Genomic DNA, 14,757 nt, shown 5'->3' with positions numbered 1-14,757 from the left:
GGATTCTTATATGGGACTTGGCAATTTCAATGCACAGATGGGGAATTGAAACAAGAAACCAGTGGGGGTTGAGAAAAGAGTCTACAATAGAAGTTCATTGTCAACGCGAAAATACCCAGTAATCACTCCTGATGCCAAGCAACTGCATGTCATGTTTTATGCAGTGTAACCCAGAGCTTGAAGCCGTTCTCACATGTAGGTAATCAACGTATAGGTGAAAAGTTGAGGTTTTTCTTCCATATTACACCTTGTACACTCTCCCCAAACTAACAACAGGCATGTAGCTCCATAATAGCTCCTCAAGCTCCTGTATGTACCAGATAGCTCCGCTAGAATCGGCCCGCGATTGGATTGGCCTGGATTGGAGGATTTAGCATGTGCCAGCCGACCGGCATGATAAACAATCCACGAGCTTCAGGCCCGTATCCTCCCCCCGCATCTGGACTTTTTTTTACGTCCGTCTCCGTTCCAATATTCAACATTCAACATTCGAGATGGCTTCAGGAAAGAGAACCGTCCTTATTACGGGGTATGTGTCTTGATATTGACTGGTTTTGCTTATTTCATATATTTCCGGCTTGCTGGGACGATTCTAATTCCGCGCTTATAGCTGTACGCCTGGAGGCATTGGCCATGCTCTGGCCTTGGAGTTCCATCGCAAAGGTGCGTCATTTGCGGTTGCGTCTCGACATGCAATGTGCTTCTCCAAAATGCTGACTTTGGGGGATGTTTGGGGGACTTGCAGGGTGCCATGTTATTGCTACAGCACGTAACACCGATGTGCTCAAGGGGCTGGCAGAGATGGGGATGAGCGCCGTCCAGCTGGATGTCACCAACGGGGACAGCATCAAGGCTTGCAAGGCCGAGGTTGCCAACATCACCGGTGGTAAACTGGACATTCTCGTCAACAATGCGTAAGAAGCTTCACGCTTGCTCGGTCTTGGTTTGTTGATAGGCATGTTCACTAACAAGAGTCCTCAAATCCTCTCAGTGGCCGGACTCACACCATTCCAGCCCTGGACATTGAGATAGATGACGTCCGGCAGACGTATGAGACCAACGTCTTCGGCCCCATGTTCACAACCCAGGCATTTGCCGAGCTCCTCATTGCTGCGCGAGGCCTGGTCGTCAACATCTCCTCCCTCAGCTCCATCAGCGGCTACATCTTCGGCTCCGTCTATGCCTCCACCAAGGGAGCCATCAACAGCTACTCGCGCGTGCTGCGAATGGAGCTCAAGCCATTCAACGTCCGCGTCATGGTCGCCATGGCCGGTACCGTGCGGTCTCAGATTGCCAGCCACCCGCACCGCTCGCTGCCCAGCACGTCGCTCTACATGCCCATCAACGACTACTTCCAGCGCCGTCTAGTCTTCAGCCAGAACAACGCCACGGTGCCTACCGAGGTATTTGCCAAGAAGCTCGTGGCCTCGGCGCTCAAGGGAGAGGGTTATCTTGGGGGCTTGATTGGAGGTTCACCGGATTGGTTTTGGGCGGGAGGATTTTCCACGCAAGTTTGGCTGCTCTCAATGTTGCCAGCCTGGGTTTCCGAGGGAATGATGAACATCTTCTTTGGAGTTGCTGCGTTGAAGAAGCGTCTTACCGCGCCAAAGCAAACTTGATTGGTGATGAGGTTCATGGGAGTTGCTCGATGCAGTCAAGAGTGGTCGGTTTAGGGTGGAACTTTGGTTTGGGAGGTCCGATGTAGGGACTCGCTCCCATTGTTTAATATCATGAGTCACAATTGGATTTCGCAGGATGGCTGTTGGTCTCGCATCGTTGTAGAAGGCCCTTGTCATTCAAATGTGACTGCGCCTATCACAGGCCGCGGATTTCCCCATACAGGAAATCCTCCACTGCAGCGCCGTAAAAGGTGCTCAACTCGCCGCAGTTTGAGATTCGATAAAAATCACAGCCACATCGATATCGATACACGACTCAATCAATTGTGTCGTACTGTGCTTTCAGTTGTAATGATACCGTTCAACCCAACGCCAGTCACCCCTGTTATATGGAGGTTATAGTGGACTAACCGTAGGCATCGCACCACTAGCCTGCGGCTGAGGCCAAGCACCGCCTCAGGCAACACTCGAGGCGGCCTCAACACCAACATTGACCCTTTTTGGATTACTCTCCCCTTCCCTTCTGCGCTCCCCCCTGCGTAGCATCGGCACTGACTCAACAGCCAAATCCATAGATTGGATGGCTTTTGTTCGGAGCGGCGTGACTCAGCCGGAGCGACGCCCGCCTCTCGCTAATAAGCTTTCAATGTTATTTGCATGTGTTTACTCTTGGCAAACACTTCAGCATGGCATATACACGTATATATATCGTGTCCACGCACAATGGATCTTCTAAACTATTCTCTCCTCATTCCAACATCAAGGCCCTTCTCCTTGTGACCTGACTTCATCAGCAACAGGTTCACCACGATGGCGACATCATCACAGGATGCGGCCAATGGGCCCTTCGACCTCCTATTGCTGATGGATGCCACCTCGTCCATGGGCACCTTTGTCGAAGCTCTCAACAAGTCACTTCCAGAGGTCATCAGCATTTCTGCCCTGACAGGATGCTTCGAGAGAATAGGAGTTCTCGCCTACCGCGACTACTGTGACGGCGCTGACAAGCTTCTCGCGTGGTCGGGCTGGTGCTCGCCTGCGGGAAAGTTCCAAGGAGAAGATATTGTATCACAGCAGGATGTGCTCGAAATGGCTCGCAAGATGACGCCCTACGGAGGTGGTGACTGGCCAGAGGCTACAAAGACAGGTCTTGCAAAGGCATACAGCGTCATGCGACCTGGCGCAACGACAATCATATTGCTGTATGCGGATGCCCCTCCCCATTTCAAGGAGATATCCGACAGACGGAACTATTCAATGGAGTGCGCGGCGCTCGCAAACACCAAGATGTGGGGAGATGATGGGAAGCTGTTTGTGGACTGGGCATCGGCGGCCAAGACGCTTCGATCTGGACCAAAGAAGGCAGTGGTGTTCAGCATGATCCAGGAGGTCAGCGTTAACACACACTCAGCCTATCTATATCTATCTACAGTCACCGGAGGCCATTTGTTTGAGATTGAACAAATGGTTTCCGACAAAATCTCCCAGTTGACCATTGGTGTCTTGCTTACATGGATGAGACTTGGCAAGACAATCGCCGACTCAAGCACGCGGCTAGGACGGTTGACAAAGTACAAGTCGACTGCAGATATCCTCACAGCTACCAAGGAAGATGACAAGCTCCTGGAAAAGTACATTGCAAGGGGAAATTTACTAACCCCAGCTATACGCAAGTGTTCCGACAATGTTGAGAGCCAGTCAGTTACTCTAGGTGTTGTGCCAGGCCTGATCAAATCCCGCGGTCCAAATGTCGAGAGCTTCGCTGACAGGTATGCCAACGACATGAGCTACAAGGAAATGGCTATTGGGCAGCTCAAAACCATTATTGAGAGCAACGTATCGGCAATCTCGCTGAATCCCATATTTGGAAGTCTTTGGCGGGCCGTCTGTAATGATCGACTCAACCCTGCGCGGGATGAGCTCATTACACTCTTCGGCCTCCACGTAGACAGAATCTCAAACGCAGATGAAAAGGAACGTATGAAGACGTGGCTTGCTGAGTCGTACAACTACGTTGATGAGATAAACGCATTGATCGAGGCCGTCGCCCCTGAAGACCGCTTCCCGATGGTATTCCTAGATCCCACAGCAGACTTTGGATTTGTGGATGATGACGAGGGTGTGCGGCGACGGTTGCAAGACTTTAGTCGACCCGAATTGCTTGAGATTGGAAGATCGTGTGATTACAAGATTCTCCGGCGCCTGGGCAAGGTCTTGACTCGTCTTACGTTTGTTGGCACCAAGGACGAGCTGCCCCATCATATTCAGACCATGGACCCCAAGAACCCCGTGCCTTGCGTGCCTCTTGCCCTGGCAAAGGCGGAATACAACCGGGATTTCTGGAAAATCCTCTTGCATACCGTTCTCCCAGGAACAAAGCTGGGAGCCCGTCCCGCCTGCCTGCTAGCTGCGCTGGCCCTTCGCATGGGCATCGTCCCCCTGCGAGAGGCAGCAGACCGGGAGCTTTTGGCATTCAGTGGAAACTGGAATACGCTGGAGATCCCCGAAACGTGGAACCTGGGCTGCCTCAATCTTTTGCTGGATGCAGACAGCGACTACGAGAAGAGAATAGCCGACGGCGTAACTACCAGGTCCTCCGACGAGTCTAGAATACTCTCGGTCAAAGATCGGGATACATTCAAGGCGCTTGTGGATTACAAGATGCTTGAGCTGAACCTTGACACCGTCCTCGGAGCACAGATTACCTGGACTCCGGAGAAGACAAAGGTAGCCATGGGCCCACTTGTCATATGCAAGAAGTGCCAGTTTCCGCGATCTGTTACCATCATGGCCCCTGGAGGCGTGTGCGGCCTATGTGATGTTGAGCTCGATGGATGCTCATGCCCTGTATGCGTCGTGGTGGAAGACCACGAGGAGCGCCTCAAGACCAACGTCTCAGCAGACCAGACAGAATTGTCGGAAGCGTACTGGGTCGAATGCGGACAGACTTCCTGCAGAGCTCAGTACGTAGTCTACAATCCAAAGGACCTTCGCGTGCGCCCCAAGTGCTACTTTTGCCGACACCCCAGCCGAAGCTCTAAGAACGTTCAGGGTGACCACCGGTCAGATGTAGGAAAGGCACCCACAGTCGAATGTTCCACGTGCTTGGGCCGAATCATCTGGCCAGAGGAGTACCGGCCTGACGACCTTGACCTAACCAAGTATCAATGTCCCGCATGCACTGCTGGCAAGAAGACTATCGTCGAGGAAGAGACCACGGCACGAAAGCTGAGCGACGAGAACAACTGGGATTGGCTCCTCAAGAACGAGGATAAGACTATCAAGCAGCCTTTCAGCGGCAGGACGGTCTTCTTTACTGCCTCGAACTGCAATCTGGCCGACATGGACACCAAGGTAGAGATTCTTCCTGCTACCAACGAGAATAGCCTCACCATCCGTGGGAAACTTGTGCGCAATCCAGATGAGGTCAAGGCGTCTCTGTTGAACTGGGTACGTTCTCGGCGAACCGAATCCGCCACTTGCAGCTTGTGTTTCTCTAGCGTTCGGAAGAGCGATGCTCTCCCTGCTTGTGGGCGTTCTGGCTGCCATCAGGTCATCTGCAGCAGTTGTCGTGACAGCTGGTATGGCATCAACTCTCCAGGCAGCATCCTCAACATTCCCGCTCTCCACTGCCCCTTTTGCCGCCGCCGGCCTGCTCCCAAGGCCATCAGCAAGTTCAGACTCCACCAGATCGGCTTGCTCCGCGATGCACTTGAAGATGGCGGTTCTTGGATCTATGCATGGTGCAAAGAGTGCGGCTTTGCAAGAAAGTATGTTGAGCGAGTTTGTGCCGCAGGGGCACCGGCCGAGCTGGTTGATTGGGTATGTGAAGAATGCACGCCCTATCTGACAGTGAAGCAGAGGCGCATTCGACGTTGCCCAGGGTGTGGAGTGGCAACCGAGAAGACGTATGGGTGCGATCATATCACTTGTCCTTGTGGAACACACTGGTGCTATGCGTGTGGAAAGGAGAGCGATGAGGGAGAGATTTACACCCACATGCAGGAAGAGCATGGAGGACTATACTGGGGGGATGAGACGGATGAGGACGACTACGCGTAGCAGCTATTATTGGGGTAGCATACTTGATTGACAGATTAGCGATGTTTACTACAGATAATGACATGAGATGATGTGTTGATGCATTGGTATGAATTGGTACTCTGCAAGCGTCTATTAACGCCAAGAGAGTTATTGATCGTGATTCAGTGTCTGATTCAGTGTAAGTTCCACTTTTATTGTCTTGAAGATGTCCAAGTATTCGCTAGGTAGCTATCTATAATGGCTGTAGTGTTTTCCTCAATTACAAACGATGGTGAGAACTACCCTGCATTTGTGTGGGTTGGTGTAAGTGAGATGCTTTGCTTCGTACATCTTGTAGTAGATATGAAAAGGCAGTTGAATGGAACAAAGATAGTTGGGATGCATTGTTTTTACAGGCAATACGCCCTCTGAACTCGCTCTTTTGTTCTTTTTTTTTTTTTTTTTTTTTTTTCATTTTTCACTTGCAATTGATGGGGTTTGCGCCCAATCTACGGAATATCTGCGAGAACCATCCAATGCAAGCGCCTGCTCACTCTTACATCACCTTACAAATCCCTGCAGGAAAGCTGCGTAGTGGCGGGTCACTGCTGATAGCGGGACAGCCCTATTCCGCGCATCTGCTAGTAACAGAGGGTACATTGTGTGCTTCTCCAGGAAAGGTACATGTAATCTGCTTCATGTCGCTGACACGGATTTGGTTTCGGGCTGTGCGTTGGTCGTGTGCTTCGCCTCTCGCGTGCTTGGAATCAAATTGCTCCTGATCTGGCCGAGGGACCCGATGGATTCTTTCCTCTTGCATCATCGTGAACAGACCATAGCTCTTGTGAACCCGCGACCTGTTTTGTTTTGTGCTTGAATTGAATCAGGATATTCTTTGCCTACCGACCTTGCATATTTATAAAACACTCCCTCCCTTGCTTACGACAACCCGTTTCTGGCATTCAATCTTTACGTCTACTACATCTACATCTACATCTACATTTACATTTACATTTACATCTACATCCACAGTCTTGCAAAAATGTCTCGATTTTCCCGCTACGACAGCGACGAGGATCGCCTCCCCGAGGGCATGACCCGCGTTGGCTACGATGCCGACTCCCAAGTCTACACGTTCCAAGACGCCGACGGCAGCCTCTGGGAATCCGCGCCGGGCAACCAGTACGGCCGCCTGACGCGAGTCTCCGGGCCAGCCGACGACGCGAGCGACTCGGAGCCGTTCCTGGAGTCGCAGACGCCGATGCCCAAGACGTCGTGGCGGCACGACATGATGCCGCTGCTCAACTTTGGCGTCCTAGTCGGGCTGTCGCTGCTGGTGCTCTTCTGGTTCATTGGCCGGCGGGCGCCCGAGGAGACGCTCGAGGTGGTTGTCAAGTGTCCCGGGCGGAGCGTCGCGGTTGCCGAGGGCGATACGTGCTGGGATTTGGCCGAGGCGGAGGGCGTGAGCGTGGAGGAGATTGTGGCGATGAATGCTGGGCTGGATTGCGGCAAGCTGGCGGTTGGCTATGAGGTTTGTCTCTCGGTGTGATGTGATGTGATGGGGATGATATCATTGGCGGTGCACCGTGATTTTGTCTGACATGCTTCTTTTTCCTTTGTTGCCGTCGTTTTCTTGTTTCCTCATTCACCATGTTTGGAAGTGTTTGTCTTCGTTCTGGTTCTGCAGCCTCTCTTACCATCTCTCTCACTCTCTCGCTACTATGGGCATTCCTCGTCGTCATCCAGTCAATCTGGCGAGCTTCAATAGGTCAAACACACCTAGACAGCTAGCGCTAATTTAGCATCTCCCACATCACAAGCAGCAAGCATTGCAAGCTTCACTCTCCAGATAACGGCGGCTATAATTCGGCGCAAAAGCTCCAACTTATCTACTATCTAGCCATTCACGCTTGTGAGAAATTCTGCTGCTGCCGCCTGGCCTTTGGGCTGGTCGCAATTTTGAAACTGGGGACTCGACCCCTCGGCCAAGCGGGGCAGGAAAAAAGTCCCTGCTTGGCTTGGACTGGAGTCTGGATATTAATTTTTTTTTTCCCTCTAGGCGAAATAAATAAAATCTTTTTTTTTCGCACCTCGTCCACTGGACTTTTTTTTTTTCTTTCTTCTTCTTCATCTTTTGCATTTCTCTTGGTCGCGGGCTTCCAAGCGAATAGTCAAGATGGACAAGGATAAGCTCACTCAGTTGCTGCAGGCCAGCCAAGTTCGTAAGTTGCTTTTGCCTTTTCTCTTATCTCTGCGCATCTTCTCTTCCTGCTCGTCGCGGGGTTTGATCTCTTCTTCTCGTCAAGGCGCACGCCGGTTGAAGAGTTGAAACTCGGAAGAGGGAATGGATATTCCCTTCTATGCTGCTCTACTCGAGGAAATCCTTTACTGACGTCTTGTCTCGCACAGCCAACACGGAACAGGTCAAGGCCGTCACAGCCGACCTCCAGAAGAACTACTACTCGAAGCCCGAGTCTCTTCTTCTGCTGATCGAGATCGCTCTTACACACGGAGACAATGCTATCCGACAGCTGGCTTCCGTCCAGGCTCTGCGCCTGGTCTCCAAGTTCTGGTCTTCCACCTCCCAGGACCAGAAGCCTCTTGTCCGCGCTCACCTTCTCGAGGGTACTCTGAAGGAGACGTCCGCTGCCAACCGCCACTCTCTGGCGCGCCTGGTTGCTGGCATCGTCGGCGAGGATATGGAGGCTGGTGATGGCGAGGACTTCCTGAAGCAGCTCCTGCCCCTCAACACCAGCGACAACGTCGTTCACCGTGAGGTCGGCTCTTTTGTCCTCTATGCCATGCTGGAGGATGAGCCCACGCACTTTGGCGACCACACTGATCAGCTGCTCCAGCTGTTCCAGTCTCGCATCAACGACGACAGCAAGGAGGTCCGCATGAACATTGTTCGTGCCATTGGCGCCATCCTCATGCTCATCGACCCCGAGGAGGACCCCAATGCCCTCAAGGTCATGCAGGGCTTCGTCCCCAGCCTGGTCAACATCCTCAAGGCTACTGTCGAGGCTGGTGATGAGGAGAGCTACGGTACCGTCTTTGACGTCTTCCACTCCTTCATTGCCTACGACTCTGCCCTTCTCTCCATTCACCTGCGCGACCTGCTCATGTTCATGATTGAGCTGGCTGGCAACACCCAGGCCGAGGATGATCCTCGTTCTCAGGCTCTTGGCTTCCTCATCCAGGTTGTCTCTTACCGTCGCATGAAAATTCAGGCCATGAAGGATGTTGGCGCTGAGCTCATGGTCAAGGCCATGCACATTGTCATTGACCTGGACTCTGAAGATGAGGAGGACATGTCGCCCGCTAGAGTCGCCATCAGCCTGATTGACCAGCTGGCCAACGAGCTCCCCCCTCGCCAGGTTATCGTGCCTCTCCTTGAGCAGTTCCCTCTCTTCGCCACCAACCAAGACCCGCGCTTCCGCATGGCTGCCATGTTGGCCCTGGGCAACGCTGCAGAGGGTGCTCCTGACTTCATCTCTACCCAGCTTCAGCCTCTCCTCCCCACCATCATCAACCTGCTGCTCGACCCCGAGCTCAAGGTCAGACACGCTGCCCTGGTTGGCCTCATCCACCTTGCCGAGGAGATGGCCGATGAGATGGTTTCTCACCACCAGCAAATCATTGAGGCTGTTCTGAAGAACCTGGAGTCTGCCTCTCAGGGTCCTTCCGACAAGACCAACATCAGCATCATCCGATGCGCCTGTGGTGCCCTCGATACCTTTGGCGATGGCATTGACACCAAGATCATGGCTCAGTACGGCCCTACCTTGATTGGCCCCATGGTCAAGCTGCTTGACCACGAGGATTTCGGCGTCAAGGCTGCCGCCGCTTCTGCCCTCGGTGCCATTGCCGCTTCCATGGAGAAGGACTTCCAGCCCTACTTCGAGAACGTGATGAAGTCTCTTGGCAACTTTGTCATGATCAAGGACAGCGAGGATGCCATGAACCTCCGAAGCTCCACCTGCGACAGCTTGGGTCGTATTGCCCTGGCTGTCGGCCCTGAGGCTTTCCAGCCCTACGTCATGGACCTTATGAAGGCCAGCGAGGAGGCTCTCAGCTTGGACAACCCCAGACTCAAGGAGACCAGCTTCATCCTGTGGTCTAACCTGTCCAAGGTCTACCACGAGCAGTTTGAGCACTTCCTTGACGGTGTCTTCAAGGGTATTTTCGCCTCTCTGGAGCTCGAGGACGAGGAGCTGGATATTCCTGGCCTTGACGCCAGCCAGCTCGAGGATGGTCACCTCATCGTCGGAGGAAAGCGTATCAAGGTCAAGGCTCACAGCGAGGAGGAGCTTGCCATTGCCAGCGGCGGCGAGGACGAGTGGGATGACATTGAGGATCTCGCCGACCTTGCTGGTGGCACCACCGCCGTTGCCATGGAGCAGGAGATTGCCCTTGACGTTCTCGGAGACGTCATCTCCAACTCTTGCAACATGAACAACCTTGAGACCTACGTCGAGAAGACTATCGAGAAGGTCGTTCCCTTCACCGACCACGACTACGAGGGCTGCCGCAAGACTGCCATCTCTACTCTCTGGCGAACCTATGCCCGTGTCTTCCAGGTCTGGGAAGAGGGCTCTGGCTCTAAGTGGCAGCCTGGCATTCCCCCCAAGCCTACTCCCCCTGCCTCCATTGTCAAGATTGGCCAGACTCTCCACGAGTCTAGCATGACCATCTGGGCCAATGACAGCGATCGGTATGTTGCTCTTATCCTTTTTTTTGCCATTTCTGTTTATTATCACCCAACCATTTGCATGATGACAACATTGCGTTATACCCAGCTCACTCAGATGCAAAATGCAATTGCTGAGAAAGCGTGTAATCTACTTCTGATCTGCATCATATTCTCTCACACTAATATTTCTGAATCTTGAAATTCGAGTGTTTTTGCTAACCGAAGCAAACTAGGTCTGTCGTTACCGACATCAACCGCAATGTTGCCGCCACCCTCAAGGCCTGCGGTCCTGCGGTCCTTGCCTCCAAGGATGGTATGCTGCAGGAGGTTGTCTCTGTCATCACTCTTCTCATCACTCGCTCTCACCCTTGCCAGCTGGATCTTGGCGACGAGGACGAGGAGCAGGAGGTTGAGGATGCTGGATCCTCCGAGTACGACTGGTTGGCCATTGACACCGCTCTGGATGTCATTGTTGGCCTTGCCGCTGCTCTGGGCCCTGATTTCGGCGAGCTGTGGCAAATCTTTGAGAAGGCCATCTTCAAGATGGCTAGCTCAACCGAGGATCTGCAGCGCTCCACCGCCATCGGCACCATTGCTGAGATCATCAAGTACACTGGCCAGGCCATTACCCCCTACACTGAGTCTGTTGGACAGGCCCTCATGCGCCGTCTCTCAGATCCTGATGCCCTGACCAAGTCCAACGCCGCCTATGCTGTCGGTCTGTTGGTCCAGTACTCAACCGATACCGCCAAGACCATCCCCATTTACCCTCAGCTTTGGGAGAAGCTCGAGCCCATGCTGTCCATCCAGGAGATGCGCATTACGGACAACGTTGCCGGAGCTCTCTCTCGTATGATGATCAAGCATGCCGATGCCGGATTCGTTGCCCAGGCTCTCCCTGCCATTGTCAACATCCTGCCTCTCCAGGAGGAGTTTGAGGAGAATGAGCCCATCTACCAGGCCATCCACACTCTCTATGACCAGTCCAACGAGACTGTCCAGCAGCTGACTCCTCAGCTGATTGGCATCTTCGAGAAGGTCCTCTCCCCCCCTGAGGAGCAGCTCGAGCCTGAGACTCGCCAGATCCTCTGCCGAACTGTGCAGGCTCTCTATGGAGCTAAGCCGGATCTGTTTGCCAACAACCCCAACCTGCTGCAGCTGGCCAGTGCCTCTCAGTAAATTTTGGGAGTTGCGCGCGCGATGCAGAGACGTTGAGCTAAAAAGGAAAAAAAGGAAAGAAAAAAGCGACTGGCGTCTGGACGATGAAGACATGAAGACATGACCTATACCCCTTTTGATGAGTTACACACAAAAATGTTGATGGGATGAGGGAGGGTATACTAGGGAACACAACAACAACCACAATAAGCAAAAATTGGGAAGCGTTTAATAGAAGGGTTGGACTTGAACAGCATAGAATTCATATATATGTTGGGCTTTTTTGGGAGGTTGGTTTTTGATGGGATGGATAACTCAAATTGGTTCTGATGGGAGGACGGGATGGGACAAAGATAAGTTTGAAAAATGAAAATACAAAAATGAGAATATGATGATGAAAGTATTTCGCTTTTCTTCAACATGCTTTTGTTTGGTCCTGTTTTGCCCTTTGTGTGAATAATCTTTTTATGTTCAATGATGCTGTGCCTATGTACTGTATGCTGATGCAAATAAATGGACAAGTCGAAAGTAAAAGTTACACCACCCCATGAAGTTTTGTTTTACACTCTAACACAAAACCGTGACAAAAACCAATAACGAGAAAAAGAAATAATAGTAATACCTGTTAAGCGCACCCTCTTTTACCAAATCCTCTTTTCCACCATATCGTATCGAAACACGCCATTGTAATCTCCCTCAGCAGCAGTAGGCTTTTTATCATCCTTCTTCTTCTTCTTCAAGCCCTCGGCGGAATCGGCGTTGATCCAGCGCCTCTTGTCCTCCGTGACTTCGACCTCCCCAAAGCCGCCGACGCGCACACCGTTGGCCTTGTAGTTGTCTATTTCGGCTTTGCCTGCGGCGACAAGGGCTTCCTTGTGCTTCATTTTTGCGTAGCGATTGCGCGCGTACTTGAGAAGGATCATGCCTAAAAGGAGCTTGAGGATAAGGAGGACGAGGAAGATGATGAAGAAGACGACGACCATTGTGATGGCGGCAATGGCGTCGTCAGAGGTCCATTTGTACCAGGGGCGTGAGTTGAGGGGGTGGTCGTAGGGGTAGCCGTATGTGGCGCGACCGAGGGAGTCGCGAATGAGGGAGTCGAAGCGGTTGAGAGCGGCGATCATAGCGGGCGAAGAGGGCGTTGCGGAGGCCTTTGTGAGGGAGGTCTGTGTGGATATGGGGAGAGGCATGGGGATGTGGGCGGATAGGAGCATGTGGTATGTCTGGATGGAGGCGCGAATGAAGAGGCAGGATAGGGGGATGACGGCGAGGCCGAGACGCCTGGTGAGGGAGGGAGCTGTAAAGGCCTTGATGAACTGTTAGATGCTGTGATATAAATGGGAAGATGATGGGTAGCTCACATTGGTGTAGTAGTCCTTGCACAAGATGTCGAGGATCCTGCTGTAAAACTTGGGCTTCATGTTGTTAAACTTTGTCACGTACGCATGCTTGATGCTATCTACCAGCATCTCGCTGCCCACGACAATGAGAAACGGCGACAGGACCTCTCCCGACATGACCCAGGACGGCAAGACGGTGAAGCTATGAGGGAGGATACTAGGCGAATGGACAGGCGCTGCGTTGGTGGGAGCGTCGTTCATACCGGCTCCCGGCACGGACAGGCCGCCGACCTCGACAATGTTGCGCATGCCGATGATGAGGAGCATGATCCAGAGCTGGAAGCGCTCTACAATGTCGGCGCAGGTCAGCTGGAACAGGCTGTCCTTTTCGAAACGCTTGAAGACGGTGCTTTTGATTTCGACAAACTGATTGGATAAGAGGAGAGTGAGAAGGGCGTTGGAGTAGGAGTTGACGGCGACGTTGAGGGTGATGACTTGATAGTACAAGGCGATGGAGTGGAGGACGCAGTATATTAGGGCGAGAACAAACATTCCCAGGGGCAAGAGAACCTTGGAGCGGCCTGACGAATTGCGCGACAGCGTCTCGGAGCTGAACAGACACTCGAGAATGTCCTGGCCCAGGGCCGACAGCAGCTTGTCTCCGACCTCCAAGATGTTGTAGACGACGTACAGCTTAATGGCCGACTGTGCTCGGATAAGATGGTACATCCTGCTGGCGTCGAGCTTCATCAGCACGAGCGAGCTGCATATGATGACGGCGCCCTGCAGGAGATCGGCCTTGTGGAACGACGAGAGGTTGGACGGCATCGACTTTGTCCGTCGATGGCGGAACGAGCCGGACTTGGGCCCCGGACGCCGTGCCGGAAGCGACGTCGTCTTGGGCGTGGGAGTGTCGCCGCTGCGGACGCGCGAGTCTGCCCGGACACCGTTCGGGCGCTGCCGTATGCCGGGCGACATGCCGTCGACAGAGACCTCGCTAGCCCTGCTACAGCTACGCGATCGGCCGCTGTCGGAGGCGTCACTAATCCTGCGGCCCCGAACCGCTCGCGCTCGTCTCCACAGCCGGCCGAGGCCGTACCAGACGAAGCCAACCAGCCACTTGACCTCCTTGAAGATGACGTAGATCCACCACCGCACTAGCACAGCGAGGGCCATGGTGAACCTGATGGGAAGGATAGTGAATGTGTGCAGCCAGGCGTCCAGACAGGCAAGCGCACCAAAGTAGAGCGTGCGCTCCAGGAATGGGGGGATCAACAGGACATTCTTGAGACGCTCAAACTTGACGGCGTGGGACTCGTATGGAACGTCGTTTGTGTAGGATTGGTGAATATAGAGAGGGCTGGGGCGTTGCTGGGCTAATTCCAGCTGAAGATGAGTAGGAATTGACATTGGAGGAAGCGGTATAATGGGTGGAATCGGAGATGGTGGTCGAATAGCGGAGCTGGGAGGCTGGACAGGCTGTTGAGTCGCAAAGGCCGCCGGCCCGGTCTTGATGGGCGGTGATGCCACGCTCCCGTTTGCGCCGCCGTTTGCGCCATCGAGATTCAGCTGCAGCCCCTGATGCGCAAAGGACAGCCGTCGAGGAGACGTGGAGGGTTGCAGCACCAACACATGGCCATCTCGGCTCGTCGGCGGTGTTGAGACTGTTCTCGAGGCGGACACGGATCGTCGCAAGGGCGTGCGGGCCTCTCTGGGTACCACAGTGTAGCCGTGGAGCTGGAGGAGTGTCTCGTCTGGACGCATCTCTGGTGGTCTCATGAGCGCCTGTCGGATCGCCTCGCGCTCGTCGACGAAGCTGGGCGCTGGCGCTGGCGCTATTGGCAGAGACTTGGGCTCGCTGGCCAGCTGCTGCATCTCGGCGGCTGAGAGTTTTTGGACATTGTCATGGCTTGGGGCCTTCTTG

The 14,757-nt window shown here is 53.4% G+C and overlaps 5 protein-coding genes across 5 annotated transcripts; 4 read left to right on the top strand and 1 right to left on the bottom strand.

Moving 5' to 3' along the window:
• Positions 1-476: 476 nt before the first annotated feature.
• TRIVIDRAFT_72937 (uncharacterized protein) lies at positions 477-1,619 on the top strand (the record flags this gene model as incomplete). Its single annotated transcript, XM_014105644.1, has 4 exons — positions 477-529; positions 611-663; positions 746-914; positions 992-1,619. The coding sequence occupies 4 exons, from the start codon at positions 495-497 to the stop codon at positions 1,617-1,619; spliced, it is 885 nt and encodes a 294-aa protein (XP_013961119.1).
• Positions 1,620-2,384: 765 nt separating this feature from the next.
• Positions 2,385-5,769, top strand: TRIVIDRAFT_85604 (uncharacterized protein; the record flags this gene model as incomplete). Its single annotated transcript, XM_014105643.1, has 1 exon — positions 2,385-5,769. One exon carries the CDS (start codon positions 2,430-2,432, stop codon positions 5,679-5,681), a length of 3,252 nt encoding a protein of 1,083 aa, XP_013961118.1.
• A 902-nt stretch (positions 5,770-6,671) lies between these two features.
• Positions 6,672-7,458, top strand: TRIVIDRAFT_215015 (uncharacterized protein; the record flags this gene model as incomplete). Its single annotated transcript, XM_014105642.1, has 1 exon — positions 6,672-7,458. One exon carries the CDS (start codon positions 6,685-6,687, stop codon positions 7,189-7,191), a length of 507 nt encoding a protein of 168 aa, XP_013961117.1.
• Positions 7,459-7,818: 360 nt separating this feature from the next.
• On the top strand, positions 7,819-11,514 carry TRIVIDRAFT_34639 (uncharacterized protein; the record flags this gene model as incomplete). The annotated part of the gene is made up of 3 exons (XM_014105641.1): positions 7,819-7,868; positions 8,020-10,356; positions 10,569-11,514. 3 exons carry the CDS (start codon positions 7,819-7,821, stop codon positions 11,512-11,514), a joined length of 3,333 nt encoding a protein of 1,110 aa, XP_013961116.1.
• A 620-nt stretch (positions 11,515-12,134) lies between these two features.
• TRIVIDRAFT_123053 (uncharacterized protein) lies at positions 12,135-14,282 on the bottom strand (the record flags this gene model as incomplete). The annotated part of the gene is made up of 2 exons (XM_014105640.2): positions 12,135-12,800; positions 12,855-14,282. Coding segments are annotated over 2 exons (2,094 nt in total), but the record flags the coding sequence as incomplete, so codon positions are not given.
• Positions 14,283-14,757: the final 475 nt, after the last annotated feature.

Source organism: Trichoderma virens (assembly GCF_000170995.1).
Source record: "Trichoderma virens Gv29-8 chromosome Unknown TRIVIscaffold_1, whole genome shotgun sequence".
In the NCBI taxonomy this organism is placed as follows: Eukaryota; Fungi; Ascomycota; class Sordariomycetes; order Hypocreales; family Hypocreaceae; genus Trichoderma; species Trichoderma virens.
Note: the sequence above shows the minus strand (reverse complement) of the source record. Positions and strands in the feature narration are given on the sequence as shown.